At 41.8% G+C, this 17,150-nt stretch overlaps 1 protein-coding gene across 1 annotated transcript in view; it reads right to left on the reverse strand.

Annotated features, from left to right (window-relative positions):
- Nucleotides 1–5,577: 5,577 nt before the first annotated feature.
- Nucleotides 5,578–17,150, reverse strand: part of MOCS1 (molybdenum cofactor synthesis 1) — a 23,951-nt gene continuing 12,378 nt past the window's right edge. The window contains exons 4-10 of the mRNA XM_009077996.1: nucleotides 15,409–15,470; nucleotides 13,994–14,105; nucleotides 13,552–13,664; nucleotides 12,773–12,883; nucleotides 11,842–11,962; nucleotides 10,523–10,570; nucleotides 5,578–6,449 (exon numbers count right to left, since the gene is read on the reverse strand). Coding sequence (XP_009076244.1) covers nucleotides 5,578–6,449; nucleotides 10,523–10,570; nucleotides 11,842–11,962; nucleotides 12,773–12,883; nucleotides 13,552–13,664; nucleotides 13,994–14,105; nucleotides 15,409–15,470 — 1,439 coding nt within the window. The remainder of the gene's footprint in view (nucleotides 6,450–10,522; nucleotides 10,571–11,841; nucleotides 11,963–12,772; nucleotides 12,884–13,551; nucleotides 13,665–13,993; nucleotides 14,106–15,408; nucleotides 15,471–17,150) is intronic.

Consider the following 17,150-nt stretch of genomic DNA (forward strand, 5'->3'; position numbering starts at 1 on the left):
TCTGATGGCTTGTGTTATTTCCAAGTACAATATTAACACAACTTTACAACTGCCTGACCTGCCTGCTATCTCCTTCTCTTCTTCCCCTACCTCCGGTCACACTGCAGCCAAGCTGCCCTTGACTTTGCAAATAGAAACTCTACTTTTGCTGGCCTCATGTCCTTTCAGCTGCACACCTTTAAGGCATTATGGGTATAGAAGACTTTTTCTCTTGCATTTAATATTAAGACTAAATCCATGCAGGAAGAATTTAGTAGTACTGAGAGTTTTCTGTTTTGAGCTGGCTCTTCAGAATTTAAGGTTATGCCTCCTCTGTTGATGGAGTTATTGATGAAGCAATTGTCTCTGTAAGGCTGTTGCTAATTTGGGGTTCTGGAAGAAAACCTTAAGCAATTATGAAGTGTGAAGTTTTGCTCCATAGAGCAAGTGTTTTGTGGATGGCACCTTGGAGAGACACAGACAATAGGCAGCTTGCCTGATGGCCATGGCCGTGCCACTGCAGTTGGGTTGTGCTCATGCAGCCGAGCAATGCCTGGTTTGTTGTGCTGCCCTGCTTGGAGCAAAGCTCAGCAGTGTCTCAGGGCACCCAGCCCATCCCTTCTGGTGAACTTGCACTCAGCTGCACTTCACTGCTGCTATTTTGGGTGTCCTTTGCTCCCCAAAGGAGCAAACAGGATAAGTACAAAAATAGAGATGCTAAACTGAGGGCTTTCTAAACATGGCACTGGCAGCATGGAGGGACAGGGGAAGGTAGAGACAGCTGCATTTGTGTCTCAGCACCACTATTTAAGTTTGTGCCCAAAATGAGAATCTGTTCTTATGACAGGGTGCCCTGAGTTCACCCAGAGCCATTCAAGGATTCAGCTGCTCCAACCTGTGCCTTTCTGGGGACCATGCCAAGCATGTCAGAGGGTTGACTGCCATTGTCATGGCTTTGCAGTGCTCCTCACATCCACTGGTTTTGTGACCTAAGTTGATGTTTTAACCTGAAGTCTCAAAAAACTGAAAACCTGGTCAGCTCACTGCAACCAGCAACTCCAGCTGATTTTAGGTTCCCTGAAATGCTAAGCTTCTCTTGGACCAAAGCTCTGGTAAGTGGAGGGAAGTGAACTGTGTTTCCATTTAACTAATTAGCAGTTTTGTCTTGGCCAAAGCACACACGATGCACCAGCCATTTTTCAGCTGTTACATGCCTGCCTGACTGCTGCTGAGGCAGCCAGGAGGAGCCAAGAAGGAGCTGAGCAAAGGGCCAAGGAAGGGGTGGGTTTAAGGGCCAGATTCTGTGTAAATCCCATGTAAAGCTGAGTAACATCAGTGGCTTACAGGGAATTACTGCAGGTCACCAGTGGCTTAGAATAGCTAAAAAAAAAATTAATTCCCTTTTTTAGTGCTCAGCTGTTGCTGCTTTAGAGTCTGGTTTGAGTGGTTCCCATTCAGAATAAAAGAAGGTCCCTCCCTGAGGTATTTGAAGTTGTGTCTTCCCTTCACACTCCACTCTTCTTCCCCCAGCACTTTCTCAAAGTGCTTTTGACACAGATAAAATCTCTTTAAGAATACTTAGCGACCAGTTTCTGCTGGCTTCTCCTTTATATATGCTGCATCCATTTTTTTCCAGGACAGTCTGAGGGTGGGGTAACTAGCCTCAGGATATGGCGATGAAGGAAAGACAGGCCAAGCTGCCTCAAAGGACACAGGCTGGATTAGCAGTGAACAGACAGTAACAAAGAAATGGGACATGAGCTGGGACAAGGGACAGTTTCCAGCAGACAAAAGCTTTTGTGAGGGCAGCCACAATCTGCAGTATTTGCATTTGAGTTGTGTTTGACATGTAGAGGTACAACTTGTGCTCTTATGGCACCCTTCAAAAGGAGGTGGTGGGTGTGGTGCTGTACTCAATTTCTTTTGATTAAATCTTCAAAAACCTGATTCCAAATTAGGAAGTAGCTCCTAGAAAAAGGATGCAAAGCTTTGCACTGTCGTTCTAGGATTGGCGGCATTTGGGATCACAGAATCATTTAGGTTGGAAATGTCATCTAAGAACACTGAGTCCAACCATTAACCTAACAGTGCCAATTCCACCACTAAACCATGTCCCCAGGTACCACACTTGTACCAAGAAAGAGACCTTCCAGGAGTACAGCTGTCATCTCTACCCTCTTGCAGAGCACTGGCTGGTTACCATGAATTGGTAAGCTCAATTGACTAATCTTCCTCAGGTAGGAACAGGCTTTTGTTGTAGCAGGAGATATGACAGCTTTCCTGAGACTTCAGATGGATCAGAACGGAAATTTTCCTTAAGACTTATTCATGATGCAGGAGGGACGGAGATTTTAATACCAACACTTTCCCAGACCTTGGTTTCAGTGTGCAGTTGCTCAGACTAAGAGGAAGAGCTCTGGAGACACCAGTTCCTTACATTCCTCTTCAACAAAAAGCAGTGATGTTATATACAGCCACTAACTCAGAACAGGCACATGGGAGAAGCTGGGATAATGATTAGAGGTGATAAATTATGATGCTAAACCCACAGGATTACACAGTTTAGGAAGAGCCAGATAGAGATGAGTTTCACTCAACAACAACAGCAAAAAAGATTCTTTATAGTAATAACTTATTGTGACTGATCCCTTGATAATTGCTGACTAATCATAGCAACTTGTAAAGTTTGTCTTGTTGCTTGTCCCAAGGTAGCTATTCATAGAAGCTCACGGGTTAAAATATAGATTGAATGAATAAAAAGGGTACTCAAAGTAATGCAAAACATACTCCATTACAACTAGTATTTATTAAAAATACAGTGGACAAAAAGAGCAAGCCTCCAAAAAGTAGTCAATTCATCAACATATTATACCATGGCCCCCCCAGCACCACTGAAACATACAGTGCTCTCAACTTACTTCTCTTGCAAAACAGTCTGTTGACTCGTGCTTGGTTCATTACCTATAAATGTGCATAGTTTAAAGACTTTTTAATGTAACATGAGCAGAAAATGGCACCAAAGGCAGTTTGCCCTATGCTTCCAGCCACTCTCAAACTGACGACACAGTGAAATGTGCGTAAGTAGCAAGATGTGCGTGGTGTGTGCTCTGTAGTCCTTTGTATGGTCCTGACTCCTCTGTGTGAGCTTTACAGCATGACAGCAAACTTCTCAGAAGCCTGGGTGAAGGGCAGGGTATTGTGCATGGTGGGGGGAGTTAAGTGCTTGTGTAAATCAGATAATTTAGCAGGTTACAGGTTACCTTTTCCTGGCAATTTGTTTCCATGCTGAGCTAAGGAAACATTTGTACTATGAGCACCACAGCTCCACAGATGAACAGTCTCTTGTATTTGCAGGATTGGGGTGGAGGGATTGTTGGTGCTCAGTATGGCAATGCTAGGTACACTCCTGGGAAGGACAGTGGTATCAAGGGAGTCAGAACTGAATGCAGGTCTATAAATGTTTATGGAGTTTGGGCACCAAGCTTTCCAGACTCCTTCCTCTTTTAGCTATACCTGCTATGGTTGTATGTGCCTTGTCTCAGTGACAATGAATAAAGAATCAAATTAATTCGCCCGCAATGGAAAAGGTGCCTTTTGTGGTAGTCAGTTTATGAGATTTGTAAAAGGGTTGTAGTAAAACCTCTTGCCTCCTCATCTTAGACCTGTGCTTATTTTCAGTGAGCAGGATGTGCATGGCAGTGTGGTGTGCGCTCACAGTAATTTAACTGTATTTCATGATAAGCAGCTATTTGCAAACCTTAAGATGCTTTTTCAGTAGTATCTTTGACCTTATTAGAGCTGTCTTCAACTCTGTGCGTATGGAGAGGGAGCACCCTGAATCATATGCAACTTCACATTAGCCATAAGCAGTAGAAAAACAAGTAACACCCTGTTTAGAGGACTTAAATTAACATTTGAAAAGGATCCATCAGTATTAACAAAAATGTTGAGTAATTTCTTATCTAAGACAGTCAATTATCTAAGCTATTGAATGCCATGTGACAGTGCCACTGGTACATTTATGGGGACACTTAGTAAGTGCTTTGAAGTCAGAAAACTTCAAGAAAGCAAATTAGAGAAACATGCAGGAAAACACTCTGGCCAAGGCAACAGCAACTACCTTACTCTTCTGAGTGGCTACCAGTATGAAAGTTTATCTGTCAGGACTATGCAGGTTGCTGGTTATTAGCAGCTGCACTGTAGGATTAAAAAAAATTGGAGTCTTCTGGGGCTTGATGTGACATCTCTTTCTGAAGTCAGAGAGAGCTGACACCTAATTCTGTGCATAGCACAATTAAGCCCTTCAGCATGCAGACACCACAGCCTCTACATATTTCACTGCTATGGTCAAAATGCCAGAACATGCTTCTAACAGTGTAAAACTTATCTTTCAGATCAGCAAAATAATTCTTCCAAATCCAGAAATCCTGTTTCTGCATTATGTTTTACAGAGCACTCGAGGCAGAGAACTGGGCAGCTTTTTTTTCTTTCTTTTGAAAGTGGTATGTGGAAATTTCCCACTTGCAGGCATCTCTCTTGTGAGGTGGTCAAAATGCCAGAACATGCTTCTAACAGTGTAAAACTTATCTTTCAGATCAGCAAAATAATTCTTCCAAATCCAGAAATCCTGTTTCTGCATTATGTTTTACAGAGCACTCGAGGCAGAGAACTGGGCAGCTTTTTTTTCTTTCTTTTGAAAGTGGTATGTGGAAATTTCCCACTTGCAGGCATCTCTCTTGTGAGGAAAGGCTGAGGGGAGGGAGGCAGAAGCTGATGCACAGGAAATTCCACCTGAATATGAGGAAGAACTTACTTAATGCGTGGTAGAACAGATTGCCCAGAGAGGTTGTAGAATCTCCCTCACTGGAGATATTCCAGTCTGGATGAAATCCAGTGCCATGTACTCTAGGATGACCCTGATGGAGCAGGGAGGTTGGACCAGATGACCCACTGCGATCCCTTCCAACCTTACCCATTCTGAGATTCTGTGAAGGGAAGCAGTGCAGCAGTGCAAAGGGGTGGGAGATGCCCCCTGACCCTGTCTGTTCCATGGTTATAATCTCTGCTGTATAGTGAGGTTTCCCAGCTGTGTTCTCAATGTCACCTTCTAAATTCAAACAAAGAGGTCAGGGGAACAGACAGATGCAATTCTGAAATCTTAATCCTCAACTTAAGAATAGTTGCCAAGTAACAGCACTTTCAGCACTTGCTTCATTTCCAGAGCTCACCTTTGCATGGTGTGATGACAGCGGCTGTATTTCACAGCATGAAGAAAACAAAAAACCAAATAAACTGAAACCCTCTGTGGTATAACCAGGAATCTTTGCTCAAGCTCATCGTGAGGACACTGAAATGGAGGTAGTGGCAGAATGGAGCAGTTTGTCCTCTTAAAAAAACACGCATGGTTTTCAGCAGGGATAAGTGGCTCCACTGTTCACCCAGCATTACTGACAGGGTAAGGCAATGCTGGAGTTTGTGGGGTTAGTATACTGTACACCTGCTGAGGTCTCCAAGTCCACCGGCTGAGCAAAAGTAGTTCTGTAAGAAGCTGAACGTGAGCAGAGGTCACTTGGAGGGCTGGAGGTATCTGGATATGATCTAGGCCCTTGAGAAGTCTCCCCTCTGCCCACCTGTTTTACTAAGCAATTTCACCTCTTCGATCACAATGTCATGAGTAACTGCTTTGCACATGTCATACACTGTCAGGGCAGCCAAGCTGGCAGCTGTGAGAGCTTCCATCTCCACACCTGTCCTCCCCCAGGTCTGACAGGAGCTGCGAATCACCACTGCGTATCTGTCCTCATCCAGGCTCAGAGACACCTCAACGTGGTTGAGAGGGATGTTGTGACACAATGGGATCAACTGACTGGTCAGCTTGGCCCCCTGAATTCCTGCAATCTGGGCTACTGCCAGCACATCCCCTTTCTTCACCTGGTTTTGCCTCACCATCCCAAATGCCTTCTCACCCAAGCAGACCACAGCACTAGCAACAGCACTTCTTCTCGAACCTGGCTTCCCTCCAACATCAACCATTGTAGCCCGTCCTTCCTCATCAGTGTGAGTCAAGTTGTCGGAGGCACGAGGTACCTTGGTGCAAGATCCCAAATCCCTAGTATAGAATTCAGATCCTGAACTTGCCTGTTTCGACTGACAGTCCACAGAAACTTGGCCAACAGGAGAAACATCAAGGCACTTAGTATCAAATGTGGAACTTGGTTCCTTCTGGAAGACACAGTAGCCTCTGAGCTGGATTTGTAGAATTCCTGTTGTCATGTGCCACTGTTGCTTTGGGTGAGATCCTGGCAAGAAAAGTTGTCCTGTAAGCTTATTTTTCATTAATGCTTTTCGTTTTTGTCTGGGTAAACTTGCTCTCAAAGTCAGCCAATGGCTAAATGTGTGGCCCCACTGTTCTGAATTTGAGGGATTCTGTAGGGCATCTTGGCATAATGGGAATGACATCAATGCAGGCTCTGGAGAAAAATAAAAAAACAAAAAGTAACATGAGAATACATCTTACTAACTGGAAAGCTAAGCTAAGTCTGTAGCAGCAGAACCCTGTCAGAGCACTGCTTGGGACTTCCTGTGTTGCAAAAACCTCAATAAGCCTGTGAACATCCACTTTTTTCCTCTTTCTCTTTTCTCTCATTGGTTCTCTGAATTTGCTGGTTTGCTATTACAAACCTCAAGACTGAAAACATGCATTTCAAGGTCCCTGACAAGAAGAATCAATTTGCTTTCACAAAATATCAACACTTTTTGAGAAACAGCAGCCAAGAAAGCATATAGGAACATCAGTTCTGTAAAAAAGCAAGTCACAGCATCTCAGAATCCATCTGAGATCATCCCAGCATCAATCTTCTTTCGAAAGCCTGGCAGTTTAATAGGAAAATCTTGCACTCAAATTCTCAACTCTGCCTTTCCAAATACCTCCTTCCCAGCATAGGTGGCTGCACTTCCTCCTTTCATCTCCTTCTGCAGGGAAGGGTCATGCCAGCACTTGAGGACAGCAGGGACCAGAAGCACTGCATCTGCAACTGCACTGTCTACAAGCTCAGAGGGTGATAGGAACCTCTCTTATTACTGCCAGCTCTTAACACATTAATGACAGCTGAAGTTTAAGCACTGGAAAAGCCACACTCCCCTCATTGACAGATAGATTTTAAATCTACTCAGAAGTATGTTCCAAGTCGAGCTGGCAGAGCTCCCAGCTGGCAGAGATGTAGTAAGCCCTCCTGCCCCTTTTCAGCATTTAATCCCTTGGCTTTGGCATTTGCACAGGGCCAAGTGCCAAGTGCGAAGACAGAAGGAGTCTTTTTCACATAGAAGTGAATAAAATGTTCTGTAACTAAAGTGAAAGCACTACAGAGGTAAGTGGCTAAGCCCTAGTTTAAGAGCCTCATTGATAAGCATGTTTCCCTTTTGCTGAAGCTCCTGCTCTCTCCGCTCTGAGAAATGTGGAATTAGGTTTTGCTCAATGACCTCCTTTAGTAGCTTTGGTATGGGAAACTCCATGATCAGCCTATCCACAGGTGAATCAAAGCAGTTTCCTGGCTTCTCTACACATTGCTGAGTTACCTCTGGCTGCCTAGACCACTGGTATTGTCTTGGACTGTCCACGTGAGAATAACAGACACAGTGTGGACAAAGCTCTGGTTGTGTGTGTGTGTGTGTGTGTGTCTCCCACATCTTTTAGTAAAAAAAACCCAAAACAACCAATCTCTTCCTTGTTAGTCTCAGGTTCTGCTAAAACAAGACTGATGCACTTAGCACCTTTTTCACCTAGATTACCCTCCAAACATTAATCTTAAAGAGACCATTCCTGAAGTTTAAATCGACCACAGACTTCATGATTTTTTAAAAATCACTGCAATGATCAAAATTCAGCCAGAGGCTCTTTTTGATCTACAGCTGATAACTTATCCATAAAATTAAGATTCCTGAAAGTTTGGAGGTAATGTGTTTACTGTCAGTGGAATGGGATTAAAAGGACATAAATGTAGTGAGTACAACATTGCTCTGCTTTAGAAGAGCACAGAAAATTTTGCTTATTCCTTCTTTCTTTCCTTCTCTCTTCACAGTGGGCCTAATATGAACATTCCTTTTAAAATCCAGTAACTCAAAGTACTCTCTACTTCTGGATTCCTTGATTAGCTTCAAAGCTGAAGCTAAAACCCTGGCAAGGTGTCTTGTCTTCAGGAGAAGCTGGACTGCAAAGGCAGACAAGTACTTCCTTCCACAGGGTAAACACACATGGGTGGGAGCAGGGAGAGAAATACTGTTTGCTCAAGTACAGTAATAAGTAAACAGACAGCAATAAACAGTAATGCATGCAAAGCATCTTTGCTTTTCCTAACAACCTACACTTCTTGAAGTTGTATCTAGTCATCTCCATTTTCACCCACATTGCCCATACACCTACAAAAAACAGATAATGGTTTTCTACTGCACCAGATACTGAAATCATCTGGCAAATCCCATCTCCTTATATTCTATTACTGCACCTGAAGTTTAATTGTGTTAGCTTCCAACTAGCCCAGTTTCAGAGGGAGAAAAGAAGGCAGGAGACACTTAAATTAATAAGGAAATTCCCATAACTGAAGTGAACCCATGAGGAGAACAACCTGCCAAAAGAATATTTTGATTATGGGAAATAGGATACAAACCATACAGCAAAGGATAGACAACAGCAGTGCAGGGAAGACACCAGGTTTGGCTTACTGGGTCTAGCAAAAACCAATTAGTGATTTCCACAGCAGTCATTAAATTAATTCCATACACACACTCCCCCACTGACTGCTTGCACGCCAGCATTATTTGAAGTTTGCAAGTAATTCAAAACACAATTAGGAAATCTCCTAATGGTTCCCCATGTGTCACACTAGGATACTCTCCACTCCTCTCCAGTCTCTCCACTGATGTGGTGACTGCCACCAGTCAGTCTCAAAGGGATATGGAACAGCTGAGGGAGGAGGACCTGGACAGGTTGCCTCTTTACTGTACATCAGACAATTTTAAAGGAAAAAACTTTTCAAAAGGAAATTGGATGGATCTGAACTGTAGACATTCAAGCATTGCTATAAATGCAAACTTTGGTGTGAATTCTTTCAAAGGCATCTTGAAAAATTACGTAGGTCCCAGTGAGCTGTCAAAAGTTTCATATAGTATTTTTCATTTCAAAAAACCCAACAACCCAGCACAAAACCACAGAATTTTTTATCTCGTGCAGCAAGTCAATACACACTTTTAACAAAGGGTCCTCCTTTCTCTTCTCCCGGAACACAATGCAGCAGTGGCCAAATACAAAAGAGTAAAATCAAACTCAGAGACAATCCTGCACCACAAAATACAAAAAAATGATTGCCCTTTGAAGTGGGGCACCAAGTCAAATATATTCCCAGTGAAGACCCATGTTAAAAGACTTCTGCAGATCCTATTTCCCAAGGAAGACAACAGAAGTACAAGCCATAGGGTCTTGGTTTAAAAAAAGAGTAGTAATCACATCACCTGTAGCAAAGACCTGCAAACTAATGTATGTTACCTTCCCCAAGGGTACCTGTTTTAAAGCTTGTTTTTTAAGCTGCACAGCGGCTAACCTGCTCCAGAACATCAATGGGAGGATGAGAGTTTGGGTTTGAAACATAATGTTCATCTCTTCCACCCTTGCTGCTTCCCTCCCACAGCCCTTTGCTGGTGAGAAACCACACTACATCTTGCAACTGATGTCACAACACTAACTCTTGTAACCATTTCTGAAGTCTAGAGAAGACAAAAGGTCTTTGGGAAGATAGCTGTCTCATAAAACAGGGAAATGTAGGCATGGAGGAGGTAAAAACACACTGAAGGAGAACGTGAAACATCAGTCAGAGAACCCCCAGCAGTGCTACAATGCTCATGAAGAGAACCTCAGGCAGAAGGGAAAGTTAGCAAACATCTTTAAGGGACACAGCAAGGAGAGAAAAGTCTCTAGGTCCACAGGACTTTTATGGTTATGTTCTGAGACTCCGCAGCAATAAGAGGTAATTTCAAAAGACTGAAGCCCCACATTTCAGATTCTGATGTAAAGTAGCAGCGGGGTTGGAACACTTGCATTTCTGTCAGGTTGCTATAAGCCAAGTTGAATTATTTAATCCAGGGCTAAGTCCATCCCGCATCTTTTATGTTTATATGGCAACATGGTCAAAACTCACCCCAAACTGTCTAATAAGTTACTATAATATTCTTGTTAAGTACAAAGAAAGCTGTTAGGAAATAAGATAGGAAAGCTAATGATCCCTTTGAAAAATGTAATGAACTTTCAAAATAGAGAAAACTAGTGCTGTCAGTCAGAAGACTGGATAAGGCTTGATAGAGACATTAAACTTTTCCTCCTCTTCCACTTCAGCATGTTAACCACAACTGCCTTTTAATAAACCCATTTCTTTGCCTAAACCTAAGCCAGAACCAAACAGAAGCCAGACTTAAAAGCCCAACCTACTCTGCTCCCCCAAATACAGAAACCAAACAAAATCATTGTATGTTTTTTACGTACTGATTTGTCACCCACCAATCAGGATCATTGGCCGGTTTTTCATCTGGGAAATGTTAAACATGCCTAGAAATAAAATAAGGAACACATAAAAATCCTGTCTTTTATTTTTTAAGTCATGCATCTGGTTTACATATTTAGTTTTCTGCTCTTCACAGTGCAACCTGCATGCTAGGAAAACCAAAGCTCAATAAAGACCAAGGGAACTGGAAGAGGTAGAATCTAGAATGGTATTATTGAAAATCATAGCTGCCAGAGCTACTCCAGGCATCCAGCTGCTATGGGTCTATCACACTGTAGAATCCTTTCCCAGAAAGCTTTCTATAATGTGAATTACAATCTACCTACTACAGAATTGGAACAACTCGGGACTGTCTTGTTTCTTAACAATAGCATTTGAGTATACTAGTTCTATAGACAGTGTCAGTAGTGTTCCAGTTCAAAGAAGTTCAACCACAGAAGGCCCCGGGGACAATACTGAGATTAACACATACTGGAAGAAGACAGAAAATGTCAGATAAATGCTGCTGATGGCAAAATGCCTTTACTAGACACTTCCCCACCCACTCCTTGCTTTCTCAAATCAGAAATTCATAAATAAATGGTCTAAAAGTAAAGGAACCAATCCTTTCACCCCTTCTCTTTCACAAGGCACTATTTTATCTGGGTCAGACCAATGTACTTTGCAAGTTAGTCTGTGCTTAGATTTTAAAGCTACTTTTAAATGTCTTCAACACATTATAAAAAAAAGGGGGAAAATCAGCTGTTATTAATCTATCAATCTGCAAGAAAACAAAAGGGAAAAGCATATCTTTAGTGTAAAGGAGACTATTCCATGATCATAAAAGCAGATCATGTACAAGAGGTCAGCATTCCCAGCTGCAGCCAGGTTACAAAATGTGGTTAGGTTCAGATGTGACTGTTTATATCAATATAAATTCAGAAAATACTAATACAGCCTGAGGATGTGACTGCATCATGATGGACTTTGTGTCATGACCTTATGCAGAGCATTAAATGAACGCCTACAAATTTCTGCATACTCAAAAAGACATTTGTCACTTCTAGTAACATCTTAATGCAGTAGTTGGATCGACAGCGCAATTTAGCTTTAGTACTCCCTTGACAGGAAACTAATTTTAAGGAAAAAAAAGGGATCTCGTACAACTGCTTAGCTTTACACTCCGCTGTTGTCATGAGCAGTGGGATTTGCATCTCTTTGAGGACAAAGGTCAGTCTGAAAGTCTTTTAGATGGTCTGGATTCTAACTCACATGGAAGGTTAGCAGTACCAGGACCCTAGTCACTGCTGCTATTTCTCAAGTACAACAAACATACCAGCGTGCTGTTTCTTTTTTCTGCCCACTGCTGCTCCAATGATTTGAACCAACTCTTCCTCTGAGGCACCCGACCGTAGGTGATCCCTCAAGGACACTTCTGAATTCCCAAAAAGGCACACCTGCAGCCAACCCAAAGGAACAGAAGAGGAGAAATGAGAAAGAATAAAATAAATTACTTCTACAAGTATTTTGTACTAACCTCAGAGTAAAGAGCTTTGAAGAGGCCTACTCTACTGAAGGGAACATTTATGGAGATTGTTTTCTTTATCTCTCCTCATGTATGCACAGAGACAGCCTGGGATGTTTATGCAACATAAGCTCACTGGGCCTTCAGGCTGCCTCAGAGTAATCTGACATTAGGCAGCAGCACAGCTGTTGTCAGTATCAGGTGACAATGCCTAAGTGCCAATTTTTAATTGAAAACTTTAATATTCCCCCAGAAACTGCCAGTTTCAATGTGGCAGGAAATGGTTATCCCTCCCCTTCCTACAGTTGTTGAGCAAATGTACAGGCTGCTCTTGAAAGAGAAGAGTTGCAAGATGTTTGGGGGAACAAGACAGGATCCTTGTGGAACACAAAAGCCAAGCCCTCACAGCTGCTTGAATCCATTTTTAAGGGAAATCATCTGCTTGTCACATGTTTAAGACAATTTTGAATCAAAGATTAAAATAAATGTTTATATTTACTGGCCTTGCAACCATGTTTTACAACTGAAGTCAGCTATGGTAGCAAAACAGAGAAACCAAAAAAAGATGATGTAACATCTTCCTAAGAGCCTGACAAGATTGAACAAGAATACATACAGGATAAATAAACAGAAGTTAGCTGGTAATAATTATGCATCTTTACATCCCAGCTACTTTTACAGGAAAAATTTCAATACTATTTTCACTGCATGAAAGCAGATAGAATCCTGTTTCACCACCAACCTTTAGGTTCCCATCTGCTGTTATCCTTAGCCGATTGCAGGATCCACAGAAGTGCTCCGACATGGAGGTGATAAAGCTGATTTGTCCCTGGAAATGTGGCACCTTATAACTCTAAAAATATGCAGAAGAGAAAAAAAAAGAAGAGTCAAATAAAAACTCCCGATTTTTACAGCTCCAGTTGTCCAAAGACCAGGAGACATTTTAACACAGATTTTCTTTAATTTTAAAGTCACAGGGGAAAAAAAAAAAAAAAAAGGCAAAATCAATTTTGCCAGGGGTTCAAGTCAATTCTGCCTGTTCCTGAAAATTCCCAGACTTGTTCAATGCTTGCTCTTGTAGTTATCAGCTAACAGGTGATGCCAGTAGGCAGCATGATACTCAGGGAGCCATGAGCTAGAAATCCCCCATGTGACACTATACACTCTGAAGCAAGTTATTTCTCTGAACAGCTGTTCCATCAGGCTTGATAATGTGCACTCATAGACAGACATAAACTGACAAAAGTTTCAAAGGCTGGAAATACAGGATACAGACATGGCATTCTTTATACCTGATTGAGGCATCTAGGAAAACACACGGTATTTCTAAAGGTAAAGACTATGACTAGCATTTAATAAGCATCAAATCACATGCAGGCAGCTTGACCAAAATCCCAGAGTTACTGAACTAAGTAGTTTTTACTTTGCTTGTCAAATATCAGTGCTGACCTTCAAGAATTTGGTGATTTGGGGCAAGGAAATTACGGGGGCATGTTTCAAATATTCTTTGTCTAACCCCACCTTGGCTGTGCTGGAAGCTTCACAAGGTAATTTCTCCAGTTCAGGCCATTGCTGTTTAATTGTATCAAGCATTTCTTTGTAGCTCACCATCTTCTTGAAGTTCCATTTATTACCTAGAATTAACAAAACCAGCATAACTTTAGACCATGGATTTTATTTTTTTAATTACTAAAGAACCACCTTCATATTCTCCACAAATCTCATTTTTCCCTGAATGTATCCCAGCCCCAACTAATCCTGCTGCTAATCTTTCTCCAGCTTATCAAGGGAAGAAGATAAGCTGCAAAAGACACAACATGAAACTTAACACAATTTGTAATTCCCCAAAAGAGCTTAACAAAACCTCCAGAGACAAGTTCATGAGGTGAATAACCACCAACCGCATACACCTCTGTCCAAGGCAGATCCATGCCATGAAGAATCATAAAGCAGGAGTACTTACCATCAAAGGGCATGTATTCTATGAACCGCACATCAAGGGGCAGATCCTTTGTGAAATCCACAAAGTTCAGCAATTCATCCTCATTGAAGCCTCGCATCACCACACAGTTTACCTGCAGGTAAAGCACATACCTGAAATTAGTGAGCAGAGTATGACTTTCTTCCCACTTACACAAGGTTTCATGGTCCTTGTGGAAGGCAACAGAGAGAGAAAGAACTTTTTTTTTCCCCTTGAAAGAGAAAGTGATGAGAGAAGCTGGCAGGATTGCAATGGTATGGATGATAATTTCTGCCTAACTTGCATGTAAGATTTAGCATCCAGCCTAATTAACGTTGTTAAAGTTGCCCTGCTAAATGGAAAACATATAAAAGCTAGGTAACACAAGCATTGTATTACCCATCTAACTTATGGCAGCTTTTGCTGTTTAAAATGACAGGTCCACTGCTCAGTCCCACATTGTATGGCTACTGTAAAAGGACTGGCAGGTTACCTTCTACAACACTCTCTGTGGCAGACCATAAGCAAATTTCCTGGACCAGGAGGTCTTCACAGCACACTCCATAACCATAGACTGCAGGATGACTAGCTCTGCCTTCCTCCAAAAAAGAGGCTACCACTGTTTTCTACGCATTCCTCATAAACAATATTTACATTGGAGCCTTGGGTCCTCTGTGCTTTATCTGAGCAACAAACAGATAGCTGTGGAGTTGCTAAAACACTTCTGCTAGCAAGGGAGACTTGTATGTCCAAGCATCTTGCACCATGATTCTTAAGAGCTTTCAGGAACACCTAAAACCTTGTTTAATTTCAAATGTTTTTCACAGCTCTGTAGCCTAAACCACTTACACATAATAGAACTTCCAAAGCACTAGTGAAACTGAAGGAAACCACAGCTGCAGAACTGCAAACAGCTGAGTTAGGGTGAAGTTTCATGGTACGGTGAAGCTGGTCTACCAGAACCCTCATGGGACTCGCTTTCTCTCATGACAGCACTGATAATAGGTTGCTGTAAGAAGCTAAAGGAGATAAACCAGGAGAAAATGAATGCCTTTCTGCAAGGTAGATCCTGCCTGTTAAATCCCTTGGCCAGGTTTACAGGTGGGTCAGACAAGTGCCAATGCAGTAGAGAGGGTAGGAGCAGGCAAAGACAGAGCAGGGCCATCCTGTAGCCTGCAGTGAGGCAATCAATGGGCTGAAGCAGTATGAACTTATACCCACAGCTGCACATGGAGATGATATGAATTTTCCTTGTTACCTCTTGATGTGATCTACTACATTTTTTTTCCTCCAGTTTTACCGAAAAAATATTCTGGGGGGAGGGGAGGGATGGGTGTGGGTGGTGGACTATCCTCATCAGGTGAACTGTATCTATGGTTAAACACAACAGTTTCAGAGTAAATAAACACTGGCTTTACCTTAACAGGACGGTAGCCAAGTTCAGTGGCTTTGTGGATTCCTTCCATTACCTTGTGAAAGCCTAAGACACAATAAGAATAAAAAATATTTTTTGTTGTTTAAGATCAGAATACAAAAGGAGTTTATTAAGTACAAAACAAAGAGATGACAAATAAAAGTCAATCTGATTCAGTGGACAGGGTTGCAAGTAAGAAGAGCTGCAGGTAAAGAGATTTCAATTATACATACACACCCCTCTCACAAACCACAGAGACTACTAGTGTTACTGTGCTCAACTCACTGACATCAATATTTAACTGGTATTTGGGCAGCCAACAATACTGGTTTGCTTTTTAGCATCTTTGGATATCCATTTATCATTAGCCTATGACTCACCATTTCCCTATACATCAGCTTTCCTTGTGTTACCTGCTTCTTAAAGGGAGTGGAAAGAATTTATGAACTGCCCCAGATGCGACTAAGAAAGAATAATAAATTAATGTTTATTTTATAGTAATGGTTCACATATCTTTGCTAAAATGGCAGACTCTCACTGTTCTGAATCAAACAGCAGTACTGCTAAGAGAATTTTAAAAGGATTTCTTTAAAGTGCATACGGAGTGTAGTGGGTTTAGGAACAAACAAAAGCCCTTTGATTCCCTGTTCAACCCTAGAGACAGATGTAACTGGCTTCCCAAAGCTTCCGGACCATCTATTAGTCTGAAGATCACAAGCAGCATTTTACAGGATTATCATTTTTAAGACTAAACATGGGAAATTAGCTAGCAAAATGTGGCAGGGATTAGAGCATTTAGGAAAGCAATTCAGTTGGCCTTTGAGCCTCAAAAACAAATGAAAGATGTCAAAAACTGCAGTGATTTCAAGGAATGAAGTGCCCAGCTTCCTCCTAGCATTTAGGGTGGCCTACACTTGTCAGCTGCTCTCAGAAACAAAGTCAGATTTAATTTAGGGCAAGTACCTTCGCCCCTACATGTACCTCTTAAAGTTGGAAGAAATATATAGCAACAATGCAGTTTTGGAATTCCAAAGTCCTTTAGGAAAGCCTCTTAATCATCTCATTCAAACCATACTTTCTGTCAACTTTGCTTAAAGTTAAGACCTTTCATCAAGGTATCAGTTTTAGACTTGACATATTATTCCTTCCTTGCCACACTTATCAGCTGGCAGAGAACAAAGGTGAATAGTAGCAAGAATGAGACAACAAACTACTGAGCTCTGGGTACACATTTCTGGTCAGTGGGTGTGCTCAGCTGCTAGCATCATATTTGAGAATGTCTCTTGTACCCTGTCAGGTTCCAGGCTAAGTTCCATTCCTGTTCCACGCATGAAACTCAGGTATGAGAGACCAAACACCACATGAGACTAAGTTTCTCCTTCCAAAGCTGTAGTCTTCAATAGCAAATACTTTACACATGCTAGTAAAAGGGCATTATGTTCAGAAGCTTGTTCTGGCAACCCCTGTGCTGTTCCTAGTTATATCTTTTTCTGCATAAGTCCATCACGCTCCTTTCTCTATCTATTATCTACTGGAAACTCAGAGTCGTTAGTGAAGAGATCATACTTTTATTAGTCTGTAGGTGCTTTAGCAGAAATAAGCAATAACTCACAGTATTCTGTGCATACATAATACTGGATGCATTCAAATTAAGAAAAAAATGAGAGAGACAAATTTCACTGAACTGCTCTCTGGCTGGTAAAGGCATTATAATGCATAGACACAGGAAAGCAGATGATATAATCA

This window comes from Acanthisitta chloris, unplaced genomic scaffold (assembly GCF_000695815.1).
Source record: "Acanthisitta chloris isolate BGI_N310 unplaced genomic scaffold, ASM69581v1 scaffold17357, whole genome shotgun sequence".
In the NCBI taxonomy this organism is placed as follows: Eukaryota; Metazoa; Chordata; class Aves; order Passeriformes; family Acanthisittidae; genus Acanthisitta; species Acanthisitta chloris.